Below are 26102 nucleotides of genomic sequence, written 5' to 3'. Positions count from 1 at the left end.
AGCCGGGAACAGTGCCCATGGTCCACAGCAGCCAGCTGGGGAAAAAATATGAACTGGGTACCCTGGGCAGGAAACCCAGCAGAACAGATCCCACAAGAGTGTGGCCCGGGCTGGTGACTTGGTGCCTGAGATGCATAACCCATCTTTCCCGGTTGAAGTCAGAAGCTAAGCACACACCTCAGCAGAGAGTGAAAAGCAGGGAACCATGCCTGTGACAGCAATAGACTTGTGTATCCCTCGTGGGAGAATCAGAAGACCAAATGCCACCAGAGCCTGACCTGTGTACCCTGGGCTAGGGATTGGACAGCTAATGCTACCAGCACCTGAAAACAGTCAGGAAATCATAGCAGATTCCAGCAATGGGAGAATACCCCCATCCCACCTGGTCTTGCCAAGAGTACCCCTAGGAGGGAGCACAAGCAGTCTAGGCTGCTTAGTCCATGGCTGAAGGTGGGAGCTTCCTGTGATCTCCAGTAGACAGCTGAGAGTCCTACGTGGGTCAGACTAGCACCTGGAGGTCGGCCTCTCCCCTAACAGAACCAAGACCAGGTAAAGATTCTCTCAGCCAACCCAGGCCAAGAGTGAGTTTCATCAATTGATCCAGGAACCAACCCAGAACCAAGCAAAGACACCCACCAAAAGAGTCAGAGTTTGGGAATGGTTTCCAATAATACCTGAATCCCCATGCAAAATTCACAGCAAAAAATTACAAGATTCATCAATAATAACCAAGATAACAAGCCACCCCCAAAGGCCAGCAGCCACCCAGGGAAGAGTCCCAGTGACAGCAAAACAGAAATGAAAGACAAAGAATACATCCAAGAGCTATTAGAGGCGATGACTCAAGAATTAAAGCAAGAGACAGATCAGAAATTTAAAGAACAAAGAAATGAATTACCAAAAGATATACAGGATTTCAAACAAGAGATGCATTCAAAAATAGATGCAATACACACCTCATTAAGAGATGAGATTAATACTCTGAGAAAAGACATAAAAGTCATAAATGGTTCAATTTCCTCCATGCAAACCACAATGGAAGCCATAGTTAAGAAAGTGTCCTAGACATATATTAGTGATAGCAAATAAGGGAAACAATGGGACCTATGGTTCTTTGGACCTGGCTTACTTCACTTAATATAAATTTTTCCAAGGCTTTCCATTTCCTAAGAAATAGGGCAATGTCAATCTTTCTACTGGTGGCATAGAATTCATATATATATATGTGTGTGTGTGTGTGTGTGTGTGTGTGTGTGTGTGTGTGTGTGTGTGTGTGTGTGTGTGTGTGTGTATATATATATATGTATATATGTACACCACATCTACTGGCATCTGGGTTGGTTCCATATCTTAGCTATGGTAAATAATGTTGCAATAAGCATAATTGTGCCATATAAGATGATGTTAAGTGAAATGAATCCCAAGATAGGGATACAAGAGGTTTATCTTTGTTGTTATTCTTAATGTACTTATAAGGTACCATGTGATTTTTATTTGTTTCTTTTGTATTTTCCTCCCCTATTTACATTGTATTTGAGTCCAGTGCCCTGTATCTAGTATATACACTTTTCTAATTTGGGGAGGGGAAGGGAAAAAACAAAATGCTTAAATAGGGATATAGGTTGACCCATTGTAACAATGAGATGTACAAGACACTATATTGAAAAATGGGGGGTAGTTGGGGAGAGAAGGAAGGAAGGGATGGTAGGGAAAAACAAAGCAGGAGGCAACAATGCTTGATAGGAAATGTACTCATTACCTTACTCATGTAACTGTAACCCCTCTGTACAGTATTTTACAATAATAAAGTACAGAAATATTTGAAAAAGAAATGGAAATTTGAATATCACATACTGAAAACAAAATGCAGCAAATGGAAAAAAATCACAGTTATGGATAAAACACATAAACTATGCCAAAGGGAAGTCCAAGAACAAACATGCAAAGAAATTTAATTTTCATATAAGTGGGGTGGATGAAGGTGAGGAATAGCAGAATAAAGGAATACAACACTTTATCAATAAGATTATCACTGAAAATTGCACAATTTTAAAACAGAAAAGCCTACATACACAATAGAAGCATATAGGACACTTAACAAGCAGGATCCCAGAAGCAACACTTCTAGACACATTATAGTAAATGTGATAGATCTGAATAATAAAGAAACTATCTTGCATGCAGCAAAAACAAAGAAGGAGTTATATTATAATGGGGAAAAACAGAATTACTGCAGATCTCTCCACACAGACACTGAATGCAAGGAAAGCCTGGGAAAGTACCACCAAAGACCGGAGCACCAATAACTGCCAACCCAGACTGGTATACCCAGGAAAGCTAGCATTCACATTCAATGGAGAAACTAAAATTTTTAATAGTAAAGACAAACTAAATGAATTCATAAACAATAAACCAGCACTTCAAACAATATTAACAGGGGGACTACAACTTGAAGAAAACAATCAAGATCAGGGATCCACATCAGACAGATATCACTAGAAGCCCAACTTAATAAGCACAGGAAGAAAGGAAAGAAAAAAACTTGAGAAAGATCTCCAAATCCCTGTGCTTTCTAGTGATCTTGCTAGCTATGTCCTTTGTCATGCAGAAGATCTGAAGCTTCATGCAATCCCATTTGTCCAACCTTTCTTTGATTTGTTGTGATTCTGGCTCTCTATTGAGAAAATTTCTGCCTGTGCCTAAGAGACCTTGGGTTTCTCCTATTCCTTCTTGTAATATTTTCAGGGTGTCTGCTCTGACTTCCAGGCCTTTGATTGATTTGGAGTTGATTCTGGTGCAGGGTGATATATAAGGAGCTAAATTTAGTTTTCTACAAGCATTTAACCAATTTTTCCAGCACCATTTATTGAAGAGGCTGTCTTTCTTCCATTCTATTTTTTTAGTTCCCTTATTGAAAATTAGGTAGCTATAGGTCTGTGGGTTCATTTCTGGGATTTCAATTCTATTCCACTGGTCCCGAGTTCTTTTCTTATGCCAGTACGAAGCTCTTTTGATTACTGTGGCTTTGTAGTAGAGTTTGAAATTTGGTGTTGATAGTCCTTCAGCCCTATGCTTTCTGTTAAGTATCGTTTTTGCTATTCGGGATCTTTTATTGTTCCATATGAATTTTTGGATTGCTTCTTCTATTTCCTTGAAGAATGAGGTTGCATTGAATTTGCAGATAGACTTGGGAAGTATTGCCATTTTCATGATGTTGATCCTTCCAATCTAGAAGCATGGAAGGTTTTTTCCATTTTGTAAGTTCTGCTTTGATTTCCTTTTTCAAGTTTTTAAAGTTTTCATCATAGAGGTCCTTCACTTCTTTAGTTAATTCCTAGGTACTTTATTTTTTTGTGGGGCTATTACAAGGGGAGTTGTTTTCCTGATTTCAGCTGTGCTCTTCTTATCGTTGGCATACAGAAAGCCATTGATTTCTGAGGGTTAATTTTATAACCTGCTACTTTGCCAAAGTTTTGAATCAGCTTGAGTAATTTGCACTAACCATACAACGGATAAGGATCTCATATCTAAAATATACTTGGAACTCAAAAAATTAAATCCCCCAACAACAAATCCTCAAAGAAACAACTGCTCCATTAATAACTGGGCTAAAGACTTAAAGAGAAACTTCTCTGAAGAGGAAATATGAATGGCCAATAGACATATGAAGAAATGCTCAACCTCTCTAGCCATAAAAGAAATACAAATCAAAACAACATTGAGATTCCACCTCACCCTAGTGAGAATGGCTATAATCAAGAAAGCTACTAACAACAGATGCTGGAGAGCATGTGACCAGAAGGGAAGCCTACTGCATTGTTGGTGGGAGTGTAAACTTGTTCGATCACTTTGGAAAGCAGTATGGAGTTTCTTCAAAAGCCAGCACATAGAGCTTTCTTCAAAAGACTGCACATAGAGCTCCATTATGACCCAACAATTCCACTTTTGGGCATTTACCTGAATGATCACAAACAAGAACATACTAAAGCTACCAGCGCTACTATGTTTATTGCAGCATTATTTACCATAGCTAAGATATGGAGCCAACCCAGAATCTCCTCAGTAGATGAATGGATCAAGAGAATGTGGTACACACACACACACACACACACACACACACACACATGTACATATATAATGGAATTCTATGCCTCCATCAGAAATAATGACATCTCCCCATTTGGTAGGAAATGGAAAGACTTGGAAAAAATTATATTAAGTGAAGTAAGCCAGGCCTGAAGAAACATACATCCTATGGTTTCCCTTATTTGCAATAACTAGTATATGTCTGGGACAAGCAGAAAAGGTCAAAAGCTATGACCATATAAGATGTTAAGCAAAATGAACCCCAAGATAGAGACACAAGTGCTTTTTTCTTCTTGCTATTGTTTCTAACGTATTTATAATGTACCATGTGATTTCTTTGTTGCTTTGTATGTCCCTCTCCCACGGTATAACCCTTGTTTTCACTGTATTCGATTCTGGTGCCCTGCATTTTGTATATATATTTCTCTAGCTTGGGAAGGGGAAGGGAAAAAACAAAATGTGTAAATAGTGATACTGGTTGACCCATTATAACAATGGGATGTTTGTTGAAAAACAAACTACAATTTAGGCAGGGAGGGGGGAGGAGGCTGGGGGAGTGTAGTTGTGGAGGTGGGAGGGAAGGAAGGGTATGGGAAAAACTAAGGAGGAGGCAACAATGCTTGATAGGAAATGTTCTCATTACCTTGCTCATGTAACTGTAACCTCTCTGTACAGTATTTTTACAAAAAACGTTTTTAAAAAACTTTAAGAAAGCAGGAAAATGACAGGAAGCACAAACATCTCTCTATAATAATCATGAATATTAATGGGCTCAATTCACCAATTAAAAGAAGAAGAACTGGGGGCTGGGAAGGTGGCTTAGTAGTAGAGTGCTTGCCTTGCATGCCTGAGGCCCTGGGTTCGATTCCTCAGCACTACCTAAGCAAAAAGAAAAAAGCCGGGAGTGGCTCTGTGGCTCAAGTGGTAGAGTGCGAGCCTTGAGCTGAAGAGCTGAGGGACAGTGCCCAGGCCCAGAGTTCAGGTCCCATGACCGGACCCCCCCCCCCCAAAAAAAAAGAAGAAGAACTGTTGATTGGATAAGAAAACAAGACCCATCCATTTTTTCACTCAAGAGACCCACCTCACAGCCAAACATTAAAACAAACTCCAAGTGAAGGGATTGAGGAGGATATGCCTTGCAAATGCTCCCAACAAGAAGGCAGAAGTTACCATCCTGATATCTGACAAAATAAACTTTTCACTAAAATCAATACAAAAAGACAAAGAAGACACTTCCTATTAATATAGGGAACAATCCAAGAAGAGGATATTACCATTATCAACTCATAATCCCCACACATTGGTGCACCCAAATATGTTAAGCAAATACTCTCAGACTTACAGAATAAAATAGATCCACATACAATAATACTAAGAGACTTTAAAATACTCCACTCTCACCAAAGGACAGGGCTACTAACCACAATATTGGCAAGAAGCCTCCAAATTAAATGGTGCCCTATCTCAAGTGGAATTAATTGACATCTACCGAGTTTTCCAACCTACAACAACCCAGTACACATTCTTCTCAGCAGCCCATGGAACTTTCTCCACAATATATCATATCATAGTTCATACAAGGAATTTAAGGAAATACAAGGAGATCGACATAATCCGCTGTATCCTATCTGACCACAGTGGAATCAAGCTACTTCTCCATAACAAAGCATACCATAGACATTACTGAAATTATCAAAATTGAACAGCATACTTCTGAGCAACACCTGGGTCACAGAAGAAATTAAAGAGGAAATTTAAAAGTTCCTACAATTCAATGAAAATGAGTAAACATCAGGAAGAAACCTGTGGGACAAGGCAAAAGCAGTCCTGAGGGGCAAACTTACTGCTCTCAGTGAACACTTCAGAAAAATAGAGACAGACCAAGTAAATAATCTCATGTTGCAGCTAAAACTGCTAAAAAAAAAAAAAAAGCATGAAAAAATTAAACCTAAACTTACCAGACAAAGCGAAACAACCAAAATAAGAGTTGAAATAAACAAGATAAGGAAATAAAATTAATAAAACAAAAGGCTTTTTAAAAAAAAATAAATAAAATTGATGGACCTCTGCCAAGATTAACTAAAAAAAGAAGAGAGGAAATTCAAATCAATAAAATCAGGAATGCCACGGGAAAAATTACAACAAATACCCAAGACATCTAAACAATTTTAAAGAACTATTTCCACTTATAGAAAACTATACATACTTATATATCATCCTGCACCAGAATCAACTCCAAATGAATTAAAGACCTTGGAGTCAAAGTAGACACCCTTAAATCAATATAGGAAGTAATAGAAGAAACCCTAGGTCTCCTTGGCACAGGCCAAAATTTTCTCAATAGAGACCCAGAAACATAACAAATCAAAGAAAGGTTGGATAAATGGGATTGCATGAAGCTGCAGAGCTTCTGCATGGCAAAGGACATAGCTAGCAAGATCAACAGAAAGCGCACAGATTGGGAGACCTTCACTAGCTATACAATGGACAAGGGTATCATATCTAAAATATACCTGAAACTCAAAAAATTAAATCCCCCAACAACAAATCCTCAAAGAAACAACTGCCCAATAAATTAGTGGGCTAAAGACTTACAGAGAAACTTCTCTGAAGAGGAAATAAGACTGGCCAGTAGACAAATGAAGAAATGCTCAACCTCCCTAGCCATAAAAGAAATTCAAATCAAAACAACATTGAGATTCCACCTCACACCAGTTAGAATGACTATAATCAAGAACTCTAATAACAACAGATTCTGGAGGGAATATGACCACAAGGGAACTCTACTGCATTGTTGGTGGGAGTGTAAACTTGTTCAACCACTTTGGAAAGCAGTATGGAGGTTCCTCAAAATACTCCACATAGAGCTTCCATATGACCCAGCAATCCCACTTTTGGGCATTTACCCTAATGATCACAAACAAGGTCACACTAAAGCTACCAGCACAACTGTGTTTATTGCAGCATTATTTACCATATCGAAGGTATGAAATCAACCCAGATGCCCCTCAGTAGATGAATAGATCAAGAAAATGTGGGATATATACACAATGGAATTCTATGCTTCCATCAGAAAAAATGACATTGCTCCTTTTGTTAGGAAATGGAAAGACTTGGAAAAAATTATAGTAAGTGAAGTAAGCCAGGCACAAAGAAACATAGGTCCCATGGTTTCTCTTATTTGCAATAACTAGTATATGTCTGAGACAAGCAGAAAATGTCAGATAGGATGATGTTAAGCGAAATGAACCCCAAGATAGGGATAGGAGTGTTTTTTTTCCTTTCTTACTATTGCTTCTATCTTATTTATAAGGTACCACGTGATGTTTTTGTTGCTTTGTATGTCCCTCCCCCTGTTATAACCTCTGTTTTCACTGTGTTTGATGTTGGTATAATTTGTGGAGGGGAAGGGAAAAAACAAATTGTTTAAACAGGGATACAGTCTGACTAATTGCAACAATGAGATGTACAAGTAGTTATGTCGAAAAATGAACTTTACAATTTAAGTGGGTTGTGTGGAGTTGGGAGTGAGTGTAGTTGTGAAGATGGTAGGGAAGAGATGGTAGGGGAAAAACAAAGGAGGAGGCCACAATGTTTGATGGGAAATGTACTCATTACCTTGCTCATGTAATTGTAACCCCTTCTCTGTGCAGTATTCTCACGAGAAAAACTTATTTTAAAAGAAGAACTATTTCTAGAATCTATAATCACTAAAGAAGGAAAACCTAGCAGAAATGGATGAATTTTTAGAGATATACAAATTGCGTAAACTAATCAAGACAAAATAAATCAATTAACTAAGCCAGTATCTTACAATGCGATACAGGAAGCCATCAGAAGTCTTCCAACAAAAAAAAACCCAGGACCAGATGGATTCACTACGGAATTCTCTAAGACCTTTAAAGTGAACTAATTCCCATACTCCTCAAACTCTCTGACAAATAAAAACAGAGGGAGCTATCTTAAATTCATTCTATGAAGCCAATATCATACTCATCCCCAAACCAAGAAAAGACTCAGCAGAAAAAGAGAACTACAGACAAATCTCCCTGATTAACACAGATGCAAAGTTCCTCAATAAAATTTTAGTCAACAGAATCCAGAAGCATATCAAAAAAATCATACATTATGATCAAGTAGGCTTCATACCAGAGATGCAGGGATGGTTTAGCAAATGTAAGTCAACAAATGTAATCCCTCACATCAACAGTTACAAGGTCAAGAGCCACATGATTGTCTCCATTGATGCAGAAAAGACTTTTGATAAAATACAACATTCATTCATGCTAAAACTCTGGATAAAATAGGGTTAGAAGGAACATTCCTTCAAACAATAAAAGCCATATATGACAGACTAATAGCCAATTATACTTAATGAAGAAAAACTATAACCAATTCCCCTAAAAACAGGAACAAGGCAAGGATGCCCACTGTCTCCACTGTTCTTCAATACAGTTCTGGAATTCTTAGCCAGAGCAATAAGTTAAGAAAAAGACACTAAAGTGATTTGTATATTGCAGATGACATGATTTTATAACTCAATGATCCCAAAACCCGCACCCCCAATCTTTTAGAACTTATCAAATACTTCAGCAAAGTAGCAGGATACAAAATTAACCCACAAAAATCAGTTGCCTTTCTGTACAATAACAACATACAAGCAGAAAGGGAAATCAATGAAACAACTCCATTCACAATAACAACAAAAGTAACGTATTTAGGAATTAACGTTGTCAAAGATGTAAAGAGCTGTTTAATGAAAACTATAAAAGCTTAAAGGAAGAAATCATAGAGGAAAGACCTTCCAGGTTCTTGGATAGGCAGAATCAATATAGTGAAAATGGCCAGACTGCCAAAATTGATATGCAAATTCAATGCACTTCCCATTAAAATTCCAATGAAGTACTTTATGAAATAGAGAAAACAATTCAAAAGTTCATATGGAACAGCGAAAGACCTAGCATAGCCAAAAGCAAAGAGATAAATGGCACATGGTCTCCCTGATATGTGGATGTTAAATACAAACGTAAGGAGATATGATAAAGTAACAAAACTCAAAAACAAAGGACCTTCACTCATCTTGTTGTATCATTACTAAATGATCCCATGCTGTTGATCATATATATGGTATATATGTGCACATCTGAGGGGAACTTGAAGAAGGACACCGAATCAGAGGGACACAGGGGAAACATACAACAGAGGGGCCCATAAGTTGCACTGGACAGTGATGAAAACAAATTAAGCAACTCAAGGGCAGCAATGGGAGAGAGAGAATTAGAGGGATAGAGGGAACATTGAACAATAAGCAAAATGAAAATAATGTACATACATCCATGATGTGGAAGAAATAGCTGTATTGTCAAAGCTCAGAATTCACAAACTTTATAGACCATGATAATGACAATTTTCCTCATGAAGGTTCAAATGTGTTTTTGACTTTAACTATTACTATCTCACAATATTGTGAAATTTATATAATCGCAATAACAATACAAATTATTAAAAGAAAAAAGTAGATATAAATAGGTAGAGTTATTGTTTATACTTTTATTTGAAAGCCTTACTAACTTGTTTATTAACTTGTTTTCCTTTCCTTATTGTCATATACTGAGAAATAGACACGAAGATACATGGATGTATGCAAATTTGATGATGCCCACAATAGTCCTCTTCTCTAACTTATACATTTCAAAAGAGCTAAGATCTTTTTGTGTTATATGTATTTTGATATATATATATATATATATATATATACACATAATTACAAAATAAATGTTAGAAAATTAACTTGCATAGAGAGAGTATGGGAAGGCAGCTTTCTGTCTTAAGTGACATGTGGCTCTAAGAATATGTCAAGATATATCCTTTTTATTAGAAAGAAAACTTTTATGCATCACTTTGGTGAAACAGATACATTCACATGTTTTATACGCCACTTAACATTTGGGTGATGAAATTCCATACATGGGAATGTAAGTTACAATATTACAGAAGTTGCAATTATCTTCACAGGCAAAAATTTTGCCTATGAAAGTTGTGGTAATTCTCAAATTAAAAAGAAAAGATGTGGAACAGAGATCAGAAATCCAATTAACAGTCTCATTTTCCATTTCTCCTTTGTACAATTAATGCTACATTTATCAAACTTTAATTTATGGAAAAGGTAATTGATATAAACGGATAGGTAATCTTTTGAGATTGGGCAAACCAAACTACATAGTATAGTTTATTTCTATTTTATACAGTAAATAAATTATTTGTCCCTTGAGAGCAACTTATTCAAAATTTGTATGCAAAAGCTCTTCTTCCACTAATAACACATAACTGCTAGAGTCTTATTTTCTTTATCAGTTTTCAAGCATGCATATGCAAGAGGCACTTATTTTTCTAGGATATAAACAGCTAAAATAAATTTCCTATTTTTTCATTTTTTCCTGATAAAATATATTTAAATGCTAGTTGCATTATGACCTTCAAATAACTCAATACCAGTATTTGAAGTGCTATTAAATGTCTGAATATAAGTAAATGCAAAGAACTTTAGCATTTTGGTTCAATTGCTTGTAGCTATATTAATAAATATTCATTCAATGATTACTGTTAACTTCCTATTCAATGAATTGCTAATGGTAGAGAGAGAAGATGCTTGCTTTAAACATTTCAGTCAAATTGTCTCCAAGTAATTTTTTTCTAGTGTACTCATGGTGGAAACCAGAAATTTACTTATATTTCTTCTGTTCACATCTTCAATGGTCCTCAAACTAACTCATGTTCTTATGTATCTATCTTGGCCTCTGACACTCTCCATCTTCCTCTTTCTCTCCCGCCCTCCTCACTCCCTCTCGTTGGTGCTCTGATTCAACCTAGGACTCCTCTATCATGCTAGGCAAACTCTACAATTACGTATATCCAAGTCTACTATATCTCTTTTTTTATTCCTAGGGTGCTAATGTATGAGCATAATTTCTAGCCCTATTAGCCTTCATATTTTTTTAGATATAACTATACAACAGTAAAATCAAACAGGCTAATAGATGGCAAAAAAATAAATGTTTGTATGAATTAATTATCAACACATGTCTCAACTTTTCAAAGGCAGTTTAGATGTGACTCATTGTGGGGTTTCAACATTAGTTATTCACAGGCAGATGCACAATTGAGTCAACTCATGAGGGCTTGAAGTCATCCTCATATATTCTATGATTTCATTGAAAGTGCAGTATTTTACTATTCTTTCTAAGGACATGCACTGTGGTATAACAGGAAAATAACCTGAAAATTACTTATTTCAACAGTGCTATGTTTGTAGACTGCAAACTTCAGAATCAAGTATTTGATTTTTATAATTATTTGTGCTAGTCAAATTAGTTCACCTAAATACTTAATTGTTCCATAATTCAAGGCTTAATTACTCAAGTATTTAACTGCTAAATGATTCTTAAAATAAGATTTATTAACTGCACACAAATATTTTAATTGTCTACTTTATGAAGATTCCATTTTTTTCTTCCAACCATTTCAAGACTGCTCTTCCCTTGGCAATCTTAGACCTATTAAAAGTTTAACTTATTAACATTATGATAGATTCAAATGACTTTAGTTAAAGTTGGTCTTTACATCAATTTCTTGAGTACGTATTGTACTTACCTATTGTATCATATCATGCCATATAAAGCAACAAAATAAATGCAAGATTGTAACATAATAAGCATAGCATCTAAAATGCTCAAAATTAGGGCTACAGGTCTGGTACAAGTGGCATAATGCCTGACTAGCTATCTCAAGTCCTGAGTTTAAAGCCAAGAATCACTAAATAAATAAATAAATGCATACAGACAGACAAGCAGACATAATGGCTTTAAATTATTTTGAATACATGATAATTTATATCTTTAAAAATTAAATGTGTTTAAATAAATAAAAGTATACATATATACAGAATTATATGAAAACTTATTCAAACTTTACAATACACAATGTTAATATTCAATGTTGAAAGAGCATGTAGTTTGCATGCAATAGACATCATAAAAATATGCAGTGATGTGAGGAACCAATTAGCTATCAAATGAATCTTCTAACACTAAGAATTGCTGGTATGTCAGTAGTGTTTTGGTCATATTTGAAATAAATTAGGAAAGAAAACATATACATTTAGCATATGTCATTAATATCAGAACAAAGTAATGCAAATATAGTTTATCATTGCTAGAAAGCTCTTTAAATTCATTATGCATTTGTTATGCTTAGAGAAAACCTATATCTATCTACATGGAAATTTATCCTTAAGTTTATTTTTAAACTTTGGAATTTTATAAACTCAGAAAATATATTTTGCAATGCCAAGAGTCTGCTTCATAGTGACTATATGCAGCTATTAATTATTCTGAGTTTATTACATCTATTTTATATGTCCAACTATCTTGAGCATAACATAATAAATCACATATAACTTGATTTTTTTTAGATCAGTCATGGGGCTTGAACTCTGGGCCTGGGTGCTGTCCTTCAACTCTTCAGCTCAAGGCAAGTGCTCTACCATTTGAACCACAGCTCTACTTCCAGTTTCCTGGTGGTTAATTGGAGATAAGAGTCTTTTTTTGGGGGGGGGGTCCAGTCATGGGGCCTGAACTCTGGGCCTGGGCATTGTCCCTCAGCTCTTCAGCTCAAGGCTAGCGCTCTACCACTTGAGCCACAGCGCCACACCCGGCTTTTTTCTTTTTGCTTATGTGGTGCTGAGGAATCGAACCCAGGGCCTCAGGCATGCAAAGCAAGCGCTCTACCACTGAGATAACTTCCCAGCCCTGGAGATAAGAGTCTTACAGACAGACTTTCCTGCTTGGGCTGGCTAGGAATTGCAATCCTCAGATCTCAGCCTCCTGAGTAGCTAGGATTACAGGCATGATCCACCGGCACCTGGCATATAACTTGAATTTTCAACATCATTTTTCGTGCAAATAATTTCTAATTGAAAATATTTTCCATCATTGGTATAACTGAGCATTTTAATTATCAACAGCAGTATAAACTATTAGAATATATAATAAATAATTCCAGCAGGTCAAAGAATTATAGGCAATTGGCTATCTTATGCTGGCAGAGCCCAGCGTACACTTTTAATCAAAGTATATAGTACATTCTGTGCATGAAGGCAAATAACCTATCAAAGAGTGTGTTTTCTATTTGACAATAGAAAGCAAAGCAAAGATCTCATGAAGAAAAGCCTGTTAGCTCTGTCAGAAAAAAACTTCCTATTTATCAAGACATAAGTGCACAATAATTTCTAGCTTATGTCATAATTGTCAGAAGATGCTGTTCCAGAGTCAGTATGATCTGAGTTGAGATTCTGAGATTTTGACATATGGTGATTTTTTAATATAGAATTATGTGACACATGTAAACTTACCCTTCTAATCTTACATCCGGCAGACTTCGGTTAAGAGCAATCAAATCACTGGCCATAAGGTTAAACTGATTGATTTTAAACAGCTCTTTCATTTTCTCTTGGTCATCTTTAGGAATCAGCACAGCCTTTCCCATTTCTCCTGGCCCTTCTTGGTTTCTTGAAATAACAGCTGTAAGGCATACACACAGGCACAAACATACATACAAACACACAGATAATGAGCTGAATAAATAAACTCATGTGTTGGATTACATTCTGAAATACATCATTTACACATTCTGGTTTAATAAAATAAGTACAGTATTATATCTAGACTATTGTTTACAAATCATATGTTACACATAAGAAACAGTCTATTTGAATTCATTAGCTCAATCCCAAATGCTGTCCTTTAAATACAGGTATATTATGGGGACGACTAATCATTGAAACTTAATAATCAAGCAATATGAAACACAAAATTTTAAAACTTCTTGGTCAAAATCTTAAATATTCTTGATAAAATAAAACTAAGTCCTAGGAAAAGCAATTTATGAAAATGAAAGAATACATCACGCTTAATTTATTTTCATACCCAACTTAATGTTTAGATATTTCACTAAGTCTATTATCATTAAATTTTTATAACACTGAGCAGAGCTGATAATTCCCTCACACCAGAGCAATACGCTTCCTTTTTCAAAGTATTTTTGAAACATGTAAAAGACATTTTATAGTGGTGACATATAAATTTGGATGTCAAGTTGGATAGGTGCTTAGTTGTTCTTAAGAGAGCTTAGAATTCTATATAGAGTTTCTAATGATAAGAATACTCTTCCTGGCACAGTGGGGAGGGACTATTTATTAGGGGAAATTTTATAGCCTTCTTTCAGGTAGAAAGAGAAAGGGAGGTCAGAGATGCTTCCTGTATATGCTGTTTCTTAAGTGCCTGCAGCTTAAAATAATCAATACGCCAAGAGGGCATATTTTACATAATACGCTTTGAATTTTTCACCTTTGTAACTGTAACAAAAAGACACAATACAAAGAAGACATCAAGGTCAATATAAATCTTTCAAGGCTGTAGCAGATAAGGCTAAAATTGTAGTATAGACAAGATTAGAGGCTGAATTATAAACTATTTAACGTCTAAAGACCAATTGAAAACAACTATTCATTTAAAAGAATGATGATTTTCTTTAAATAATGCTAAAGAATTATGTAGATTTATAATTTGGGAAGTGATAGTAGCTATAAAGGAATTGTGTTACATTATGTAAAGCCAATACAATTAAAATTGTCACAGAGTCTTCTTACACCTAGAATGATTTACAAGAACAGTGGTCATTCTCCTTAACCATTCTGAGTTTTTAGTGGACATCTACTAACAGGTAAACGTGTGTCATATTATGTCTTCTCTACAGAGCTAAGAAAACTTTTCTATCATAGACTCTAAAACAATGTACACAGAAATTCTAAAAGCGGTGTGTGTATGTGTGTGTGTGTATGTGTGTGTGTGTGTGTGTGTGTGAATATAGAGCCATCCTTTTCTTTTTTCTAGTGCTTTCCAGGAGAAATGTATCTTGTTATTTTTGAAAAAGAAGTTTCCTGCTGCATAAACAGGAACTGAAAAGGATGACATGGTTTATTTCTGATCTGCTTTACCTTAAGTAAACAATTCTTTTCTCACATGTTGATTCCTTTCCACTGCATAATTTAAAAATCAAAGATTACTAGCATAAGAAAAAATTTCTTTCTTCAGATCCAAATGGAAGAGTTAAAATAAACTGTCATAAAAATGTGTGTACTTATCTATGCCACTAGGAAATTTTAATACAGACCCAACTAAATCTAGATTCTAGTTTGCTGATTTAAATATGGCTAGAAATGTCTTCATTCCCAAACTGACTGACATTGCCAAAAAAAAGATTAAGGCATAATTCCTCAATAATATGTGACATAAGAAAACATATTTAATTTTACTTAAAATAACACTACCTACCCAGTTGAAAAAAATGAAAGTGAAGCATTTTGAAAATATTTTTCATTTTCCTTAAAACTTACATTTAAGATTTAAAGAATATTTAATCTTAGAATGTCCACTAATAAATGATAAACCAAACTGAGAAAAAGTAACTAATCAACCTAACACTACATATTAAATACTTTTTTTGTACATTGTGAACATTTTCTTTTTTGTAGAATTACTACTGACTGATCAATGTCCATTTGAAAAAAATAGAAATAGGCTACCTTAAATTTAAGGAAAAACTTGAATTTAAGAAAAAAAGGAAAAACTTCAATTTAAGAAAAAATAAATGTCCTTGAAATACCAATGTTACTCTGTCAATTAATGCATGTATGTTGGTAATGTATGTTAGATTTTAATAAGAATCTAAACATTGTTATATGTGCCATGCTTCCTCGAAAATGTTTTTTTATTTTATTCATATTATCAGATTACTAAATTGCAACTATGCATAAATTTCCTATTAAACTTTCATTTCAGTGATGTCCTAGTTCATATTTCAGTTTTGTCATTTCCAATATGACAATGATAAATCAGAAATTGATTTTTGCTTTTTATATCTTCATACAATTACTAATAAAGAAATTTTCTTAAAACAAAGCTTTGGTATTATCAATCATAAATCTGTTTACACTAGAGTCAGAAAATGAGGAAACCACAGCTCCTTCAATCTCCGTTCACCATCAAAACCACACAGCACACCTCTGGCATGCTCTTTGCCACTGGAAAAAAATTTGCGTTTATTATGACAATAAGATAAATTAGTATATACCTGCCCCCACATCTTAGTAATGAACCTTAAATATATTATTTTAATTAATCTATGAAATTATTAGGCATATGATGTTTTGCAACATAGTTTGGCATTCTGGAAACAATGAACTAACTTATCCTGCTCTCTTCCAGTTTCTTACCCTCTTTTTCTCCAAAAGCATAGTAAGGGGCTTTCTCTAGAATTCCCTTCTCAATTAAAATACTAGATCCCTTGAAAATTAATTTACAGGAAGGAAGATTCGAGGTGATACCATATGCAAAGTCTAGACAAACTTTGCCCTTGGCTGTAGTTTATACTTTGGGACCATTTTCCCCCCATAAAGTCATTTATTCTTCCTCTGTAAAAACCTCAACCTCATTCACATGCAAAGGTTCTTTTAAAACATATACTCCAAAGAAATGAATGTTGATCTTTCAACAGATTCACCTTAGTAGATAATAACAGTATATATATGCATTTTTATATTCATGCAACTACAAATGTAAACATTACTCATAAATACAGCATTACATACAGTTATCATCTAAATTGTGTCATATGCATACATAGAAAACATGCAGTGGAGTTGTAGAAGAATACTTAAGAATGTAGAAGAAGTTATACTATGTGCGAACAGAAAATAACTTATAAAATAAGCTCATTTTTATTAAATGGCACCAGCGAAGATTATCATTAGTGCCTTAATATATTATATAATATATATGATTTATATATTTTCTATATATCAGTCTCTCTATATATCTAATACATATGATCTATATATAGATATATATGTATTTATCTATATATACATGATCTATATATACATATAGATCATATAGAGAGTATATGTATATAGAGGTCATATCTATCATATATATAAATATATGAGAAAGAAAAATATCCTTTAAGGCACTACTAATAATCCTTTAAGGCACGACTGATAATCCTCACTGGTACCATTTGGTATATAATATACATATATGTGTGTGTGTGTGTGTGTGTGTGTGTGTGTGTGTGTGTGTGTGTGTGTGTGTGTGTGTGTGTGTGTGTGTGTTCATTTTCTAAATCAGTTCCCGTTAGTTAATAATATAATTTCAGCTCTATGTTAAACAAAATTCTAGCTTCAGCGAAATTGGATATAACATACTTTACAAAGTAAAGTTAGTAGAAACGGGAGGGTTAAGGAAGCATCAGAGACTGGTGGACCGTGAGGGAAAGAAAGCTGCTCAAGCAGGTAGAGGCGAGTCCTAAGCAATATAGTTTACCCTAGAAGAAAACTTCCTCACATGTACCTGACTTTGGTACCTTCTATCTTGTATATACATATGTTTAATCTGGGGATGGGAAGGAGAATAACAAAATGCTGAAACAAGGACACAGGATGACCCATTGCAACAAGGATACCCACAGGACAGTATATTGGAAAGGAACCGTATAACTTTGGGTGGGGTGGGGAGAAGCGTAGGAGCTGAGGAAGGGAAGGGATAATGGGACAAGGAGGGCAGGGGTAACAGTGATCGACAAGCAATGTACTCATAGCCTTACTCACATAACTGTGACCACTCTGTACAGCATCTTAACAATAAAATTATAAAAAGAAATTCCCATTGCAACAATGAGAAGTACAAGTTGTCAGGTCGAAAACGAACTTTACAACTTTGGTGGGGGATTGGGGAGGGCAGTGGGGGGGAGGCTAGGAAGGGATGGGAAGGGGAAACAAAGGAGGAGGGAGGCTACAATGCTTGTTAAGAAATGTACTCATTATCTTGCCCATCTAATTGTAACCCCTCTGTACAGTATTTTCACAATAAAAAATAAGTAAAAATTAAAAAAAAGAAATTCATTACAACTTTTAGATAAGGAAAGCATTTAATAACTGAGCAAAGATAAATAGCAACTTTTTGCAGTCTTTTCAGGAAAAAGCAAACTCTTACACAAGCATAATTAAAAAGGAAAACTTTCTTTTCAGAGTCATCCTTACAAAATGCTGTGCTGATGCATTAGGGCCACACTGTTCTTATGTTGTCTTCTGTAAAAGGCTGTTTGGCACATGTTACAGTCACAAATGGTTCCTGGAAGCAACTGGCCCAATTTTAAGTGCTCACTAAGCTAATAAAATAATACTGAAATATGAAATGATTTCCTTCTGCATTAAAAATGAACTTCCTTTTTAAAAGTAATTAAAGGGTCTTCATCTTGCAATACCTATTGTAACAGCCTTAGTTTCAGCTTTATACAGGAAATCTCAAAACAGCACATCTATCTTCACTAACAAAAGACAAACAGTCAATGATATATAGAAACAAAGGCACCAATTTTTTTCTGAATATATTTGAAAATCCTCTTTGGAAAGGTTATCTTAAATAGAAAATGATTATTTTTAAGAAATCCTTTGCATAACTCAGAATTTGTTCTGAATTATCATGGCAGATGTGCTAAATGTCTTTTATCTGGTCTTAGGTCTGACCTTGGACCATTTCCAGCCTGCACTTTGACCTGTGTTGCTGATCTCTCTGCTCACATCAGATTCCCACACCTTTTGATTCCTGACAGGTTATTAAGGATGAAAAGATAGATGAAGTTGAAGTATTTATTCCAAGTTTCCTTCTCTTTAGAGTACTTGGGAGTCATCTACTACTCCTAAATGTAATAGAATGCATATAAGGAAGTAAAAAATGAAAATGAAACAAAAAAGAAAGCCTAGAGTAAATAAGAATTCATTTCATATTTCTAGCACTTGCTTGAAATCGATACTTTAGCAGCTTAGTCATAGGTGGTCCTGAAAGTCAATGGTAACAGAAAATCTTTTCATCAGGCAGAAATTAAAGTGAATTTTGGAAAATGAAAGAGAGATGGACTGAGACAAACCATGAACAGATGTTCACGTCCTAGATAGCTGGTAAAGGACCTGAAAAGAGCAAGATTGAAAGATTGATGTAGGAAGGTCATTTATTGTATAGTTTATAGGTCCAGGAACCAAGGATGGCTGAGAGAGTACACTAAATTTTATGAAATAACTCACTGAAGACCTTTGCTTTCCCTCTCCATAATCAAGGGCTTTATGAACAGAAGAGTGTTAGTTGCCATAGGGGAAAAATTGTTGTAATTCAAGAACACAAACATGACTCTTCAACTGCAATGAGTTTTCTCCTGGCCATTAAGAGTTCCTCAAACTATTGAACACACAGGCAAAGAAAGGAGTCACAAAACTGGTTGAGGTTGATATCATTTACCAATAGAAAATTAAATCGCCACTTATAGAGCTAAGAAGATCTATTTCTTGAACCCGGAAGTCTCTTTAAAGCATTTAGATTCTGTATAGGCTAAGTAATAGAATAATGAGGCCACCAAGTAAAGGGAAAGCAAACAGTATAGGATGGGGTCATCTGAAAATTAGAGATTACTTTAAGGACAGCACTAGCAGAGTGTAAAAGCCTTTAGCTGAAAAGCATTGCACTCATAACCTGACTTATGGAACTGCTTAATAATAGTTGTCGGTAATGGGGGCTGAACTCTGGGCCTGGGCGCTGTTCCTCAGTTCTTCAGCTCAAGGCAACCTCTCTACCACTTGAGCCACAGCACCACTTCCGGGTTTTTTCTGCTTATGTAGTACTGAGGTATTGAACCCAGGGCCTCATGCATGCGAGGCAAGCACTCTCCCACTGAGCCAACTTCCCAGCCCTAATAATATTTTTTAAAAGGGGAAAAAAAATTGTGGCTAAAAGGAATTAGGTTTGTCTTTGGAGACCATGATCAGCTCCATGCCTTTTCCTTTTTTTTTTTCCTAGTGGGAAGACTATTTACATTCCTAAAGCCAACCCTCTCTCTCCCTCTCTGGTTTTACAATGTAGCCCAGGCTGCCAGGCTAACTTCAGTCTACACATGCATCACCATGCCTGGCTTCTTAACCTTTCAGATTTTCTCTGGGAATATGACTAAACTGGTATCTATTCAGGAGAAAATGATATGTAATTCCTTATTACAGGAAAAAGAGCACCTCCTCAGAAGGAAAAGAGGAAGAAATCTGCTCTTCCACACGCTACTGATTTTGTAATCTTGCCCCAAAGGATGAGGGATTGTAGTTTGGACTACATCCACAGAGAACTTACTTTCTTAATTTAGATTTTGTTTAACAGTAGCATGAACCAATATAATCTTGGACAGAAAGACAATGGAACAAAAGGAACTTGGGAAGCAGAAAAGAATAAAATTAGAACATTTACTTCCTTGATCTTTCTGTCACACACATTCCTCTATTTTTAAGTAAAGTCCCTTTTAGGAGACCTTCTCCATAGAACTATTTCCATTAGATGATATAATTACAATCTCGGCATCACACCTAAACTCACTGGTCAGAAAGGCTTCTGTCTGGATTACCGACCTTAGTTTACCACTCAGTAGCCTTCTCTAAACTCTGTTAATGTCTTTGTAAATAGCCATTGAATTATACTCCATGATATGATTGTACATGATATGTAGTATATATGTCCTGCTGATGAGAATTTAAAAGGTATGAGTTGATTACAACGTACAGCACACAATCTACAGCTAAATCATAATTTTTAGATTGAATACTAACTTAATTCTCTAATATAGTTTCCCAAATGTCTTCAATTTTTCCATTAAATTCTGCTCTGCAATTAAGTAAATTACTTCAACCTTTATGTTTTAACAAAGCATCTTACACATTTCTACTGTGCATCTATAACACTTAGTGAATCACCACAGATAGTGTGCCTTATTCAAGATACTCTGTTGTCACATTCCATTTTTATAGGTACTATTTCATCTTAGTAATCACATACTAGCTCTCAGCATGAGGCTGACCTTCTGGATTATTCTTGATGGAACAATATCAGGAAAACAAGGTTAGTGGATAGGACTTCTGAGAACCAAACTAAGAGTCAGTAAATAGTAAATGTGCTGTTCTCTTTCTGATAATCACATTGTCTGCTTTCTTTGAACATGGCATGTTAGGTATTACACATAGGTGTATATTCTGGTGTCTTATAAGTATGATTGTGAGATGTACAAAATATTGAAAAGATTTAAAATGATGGTACACATAAAGTAGGATAATAAAAGTTGATTTTTTATCTTTATTGTAAAAATGGTTAACTGTGGGTTACAGTTACATAAGTAATGAGTACATTTCTTTCTTTCTTTTTTTTTTTTTTTTTTTGTGGGTCGTGGGGTTTGAACTCTGGGCTTGGGCACTGTCCCTCAGCTCTACAGCTCAAGGCGAGCACTCTACTACTTGAGCTGCAGCACCACTTCCGGTTTTCTGAGTGGTTTATTGGAGTCGTTTAAGGATTCAGGTGGACCTGTTGCAACAATGAGAAGCACAAAATGTCATGTCAAAACCAGCTTTACAATGTCGGTGGGGGGGGGGGAGGGGGGGTATGATTGGGTGGGGGGGGGAGGGGGGAGGCTGGGAAGGGAGGTGAAGGGTAAACAAAGGAGGAGGCTGCAATGCTTGGTAAGAAATGTATGCATTTTCCTGCCCATGTAATTGTAACCCCTCTGTACAGTATGTTCTCAATTAAAATAAAATTAAATTAAAAAAAAAAAAAAAAGAGTCTCATAGACTATCGTTCCCAGGCCTGCTTTGAGCTACGATCCTCAGATCTCAGCCTCCTGAGTAGCTAGGATTACAGGCCTGAGCTACCAGCGCTCAGCCGAGTACATTTCTTTTTAAAGACTCTGACCCCTCTGTACTCTTCCCCCCCAAGTTGTATAATTCATTTCCAACATTGTCTTCCTATTTGTGTGATTCTCTTTCTCTTCCATGGCTGGGATAAACTTATATAGAAGACAAAGGGTACAGAAAACTAAAGGCAAAAAAAAAAAAAAAAAAACAGAAATAACTGCATAGAGGACATAATAAGAACCTCTTGTTATCAATTCTTGAACTTCATGTAGATATACTTCATTATATATGGTCTTACGTACTTAGCAATTGGACTATTGTGATCCCCTGTTAAGAATATCATAGACATATTCTAGTTAGTACAAACGAGGGAATCTATGCAATCTACTTTTCTTTGGGCCTGGCTTACTTCGTTTAATACTGTCACCCTATGTTTGGGCCATTTCAACATCTTATTGGCCATCTGTACAAACTAACTTCTGATCTTTGCTTGTATTCTCTGTTGTTCTCTGTCTTATTGCTCATCACAAATAGTACTGAGCTTTTCACTGTCTCTATACTTCCTACTTTAGTTAAGGCTAATATAAGAACCAGGGTCTTGATATTTTGCCACAATAAAGAATAAGTCCAATACTCACAGCCTTGTGTTCAATAAATTATTTAATTATACCATTAAAATTTCAAAAATTGATTGTATATTCCTCTTTCCTTTTTATTTTCTAAGCATGATGGGAACTCAATCATTTAAAAAGCATAAAACCTATGCCAACACTCATTTAATAAGTATGTATTAAGTATGTGAAAAGAAATATGTTAATTTACAATTAAATTCAGTTGTAAAACTTCAACACACTACAAAGCCACTGGTAAGGAATATCAAACTAGTCACATCTACATAGAATATTGACAAAAATACTGCAATCATGAATGTCTAAACCTCATTCATGTCAAGGGCATATGGTGGGTGCTTAGTCACCTAGACATCTTTCCCTTCCTACATAATATTTAACAATTCTGTCTTATTTTACATAAAAACATGTGATATATATGTATATATGTATGTATATATGCATTCACAGATTTACAGTTCTGTAAACATACATATAGATATATACACACTTGTGCATTGACTCTTGTGTATGTGTACTAAATCTGACACTTTAATGATATCTAAATATCTTCATTAAAACTGCACTTTAATGTTTGAAAAATCATCTTCATCTTTTCACAGACACTGTAAAAGTGCTTAGTTTTCATTATACATAATGTGAGTTTAAATCCTGCATTAATTCAAACAAAACTAGTTGTAGTTAAAAAATCTATGTCACAGACTTTGCAATGAGACTTGATTTTCAAGGTACCTATGTATCTCTTGAAGAATATTTCCAAGAAATTTCAACAAGAAGGAAAAAAACTGTGAAGAAGTTTGTTCTAATGTCTTCCAAAGATTAATGATAGAGTCAGCCTTTTCCTGAAATACTGGCAGTAAATTTATAGTAAAGATTGCTGTCGTTTAATAGGTAATTTTTATGATTTACAGGTAATGGCTCTTCTTTCATGCCACTGGGAAAGAGTAGATACAATAGGTATCATAGGTATCGTTGCTATATTTTCAGTTAGTTTATATTTACTGCCATGTGTCAACAAGCTTATCCTTTTTTTATTTGGTAGTCTACACAGATTAAAAAGTCAAATGATTTCAAATTAATTTTAAATTATAGATTCAAGTATCTTTTGAAAGTGGCCTTTATGTTTGATTATCAGCCAAATTTTAGATTTTCCTTCATTTAAAAATAGCATAAGCATTTATTTCCCCTTTAGGTATTATATTCTCACCTTCTACTCTCCATTTCTTGTCTCACCTCCTGTATATAAAGTCCTATCACAGGACCTCTCACACAGATGGGTGAAAAGTCAACTTGGTATGCACTCTGCATGTTAAACTCATTGTGCCTTTTACATTTCAAAACCCAGATACTTTGATATCTTACAGAATTGTAGAATTATTGTAACTCAAAATTAAATATTTAAGAATCAACATATGCATGTTGCAAAAGAAAGTTTGAAGAGAAAATTGGAGACAGAAATTTTTAAATTTTCCAGTCCTGGGGCTTGAACTCAGGGTCTGGACACTGCTCCTGTGTTTCTTTTGCTCAAGGCTGGCACTCTACCACTTGAGCCACAATGCCTCTTCTGCTTTTTCTGTTTATGTAGAACAGAGGAGTCAAACCCAGGGCTCCATGCACGTTAGGCAAGTACCTAAGCCATATTCCCTGCCCAATAGAGTACTTTTTTAACCTTAGGTTATACTGAGTAGGGCATAAAGTCAGTCTTGCAAGTTTATCTTTATGATCCCAATAATCATTTAAAAAGTAAAAATAGATAATCTTAGAAAAAAGATTGAAGAGAGAAATAGAAAGGGAGAGTGGTGTAGTAGAGTTCTTTTGCCTCTTGAGAGGCAACAAAAGAGAACCTTATGGTTGTAGCAGCCTGTGATTGCCTGACCTAGTAACAAACCTGTGTATTTGCTTCCAATTGGATGTTCACATGCTGAAAAAGTCATTGGTCCATATGTATACATATTATGGAAGACAGGTAATTTGGTAAAGGCTTATAAGTTACAGGTAATTATAATTTACAGGTCATTTCTTTCTTCCTTCCTCCCTCCCTTCCTCCCTTCCTTCCTTCCTCCCTCCCTTCCTCCCTCCCTCCCTCCCTCCCTCCCTCTCTCTCTCTCTCTCTCTTTCCTTTCCTTTTCTTTCTTTCTTTCTTTCTTTCTTTCTTTCTTTCTTTCTTTCTTTCTTTCTTTCTTTCTTTCTTTCTTTCTTTCTTTCTTCCTTGTCTTTCTTTATATTTTACAAGATGTGGAGCTTGAACTCTGCACCTGGGTGCTGTCCCTCAGCTCTTCAGCTCAAGGCTAGCACGCTATCACTAGAGCCACAGCGCCACTTCTGGTTTTCTAGTGGTTTATGGATATAAGAGTCTCAGGGACTTTCTTGTACAGGCTGGCTTTGAACTATGGTCCTCAGATCTCAGTCTCCTGAATAGCTAGGAGTACAGGTGTGAGCCACCAGCACCTGGCTTACAGGTTCTTATAAATAAATGTTCCTATGACTTTAATATAAAGCTATGGGAGAAGATTAACAGCAGACTTAAAATTTTAGTTTTCATTAAATTGTTTAGAAATCTTTCTTTTTATTGGTCACCTTTTAACTACATACAATGGAAACATGAAAATTTGGAAGACAAACCCAAACCTTTTGAAACTGTAACTGAGCAAGGCTTAAAGTGACACAATTTTTTAAACAAAACAAATCCATTATTATTAATAAAATATTTCTGCTCAGTTTTTCCATCTCTTCTCATCCTTTTCCAATTTAAATTATTGATCATTATTTTGTCTTTACTGCCAAATACCAATGACTTACTAAGACTTTTTTTCCTCAAATAATCGAATTCATGAAGATTTCCTTTTATGATTTTGTGGTACTCTTTCACAAGTATTTACCTGTTCTATAATGTAAATTACACATTTACTTATGAATGTTTAGCTATAACTGAGGATTTCACTTTTTTTACTTTTAGGATATAGTAGGATCCCTTCTTCAATCCAATTCAATAAGCATGTACTGATTTTCTGCCTAGTTCTATTAAGAAGTCTTTGGAAATCTGTATACAATCAAGTTTCAAAATCTCTGAGTAAACTGACAGAATTTCTTCTCTTGTGCATGCTATGAGAATACTAAGATTCATTAAAAGTAAAACATTAGAAGAAAAAAGACTATGTTCATATAAAATCCAGAGAAATTTGGATGTTTTGTATTCATTTTAAATAAAGATTTTAGACTAAGGAAAATTATCAAGGATTTGAAAATAAAGAGAAATTACACAAAGTAATAAAGTTATAAAATCATGAAGAGATAATAACAATAAATATGTTTAAACCTAACAATGGGACATCTAAATAAATAAGGAAAAATCTAATAGAAATGCATGGAGAAATAGAGAAATATGGTCAATTGTATTGCAATAAACATGGTTGTGCTGGTGGGTTTACTGTATCTTGTTTGTAATTATTTGAGTATATGTCCAGGAGTGGAATTGCTGGATCATAGTGAAATTCTATATTTTAAGTTTTTGAGGAACCTCCACACTTCATTGTAATGTTGTTCAGCAAGTTTACATTCCCACC

General features: G+C 35.1%; 1 protein-coding gene across 1 annotated transcript in view; it reads right to left on the bottom strand.

Annotated features, from left to right (window-relative positions):
• Positions 1 to 26102, bottom strand: part of Galnt13 (polypeptide N-acetylgalactosaminyltransferase 13) — a 499964-nt gene that overhangs the window by 333016 nt on the left and 140846 nt on the right. The window contains exon 3 of the mRNA XM_042683515.1: positions 13496 to 13664. Coding sequence (XP_042539449.1) covers positions 13496 to 13664 — 169 coding nt within the window. The remainder of the gene's footprint in view (positions 1 to 13495; positions 13665 to 26102) is intronic.

This window comes from Dipodomys spectabilis, unplaced genomic scaffold (assembly GCF_019054845.1).
Source record: "Dipodomys spectabilis isolate Male_0828 unplaced genomic scaffold, ASM1905484v1 ptg000081l, whole genome shotgun sequence".
NCBI classification, from domain to species: domain Eukaryota; kingdom Metazoa; phylum Chordata; class Mammalia; order Rodentia; family Heteromyidae; genus Dipodomys; species Dipodomys spectabilis.
This window is presented reverse-complemented; position numbering and strand designations above follow the sequence as displayed.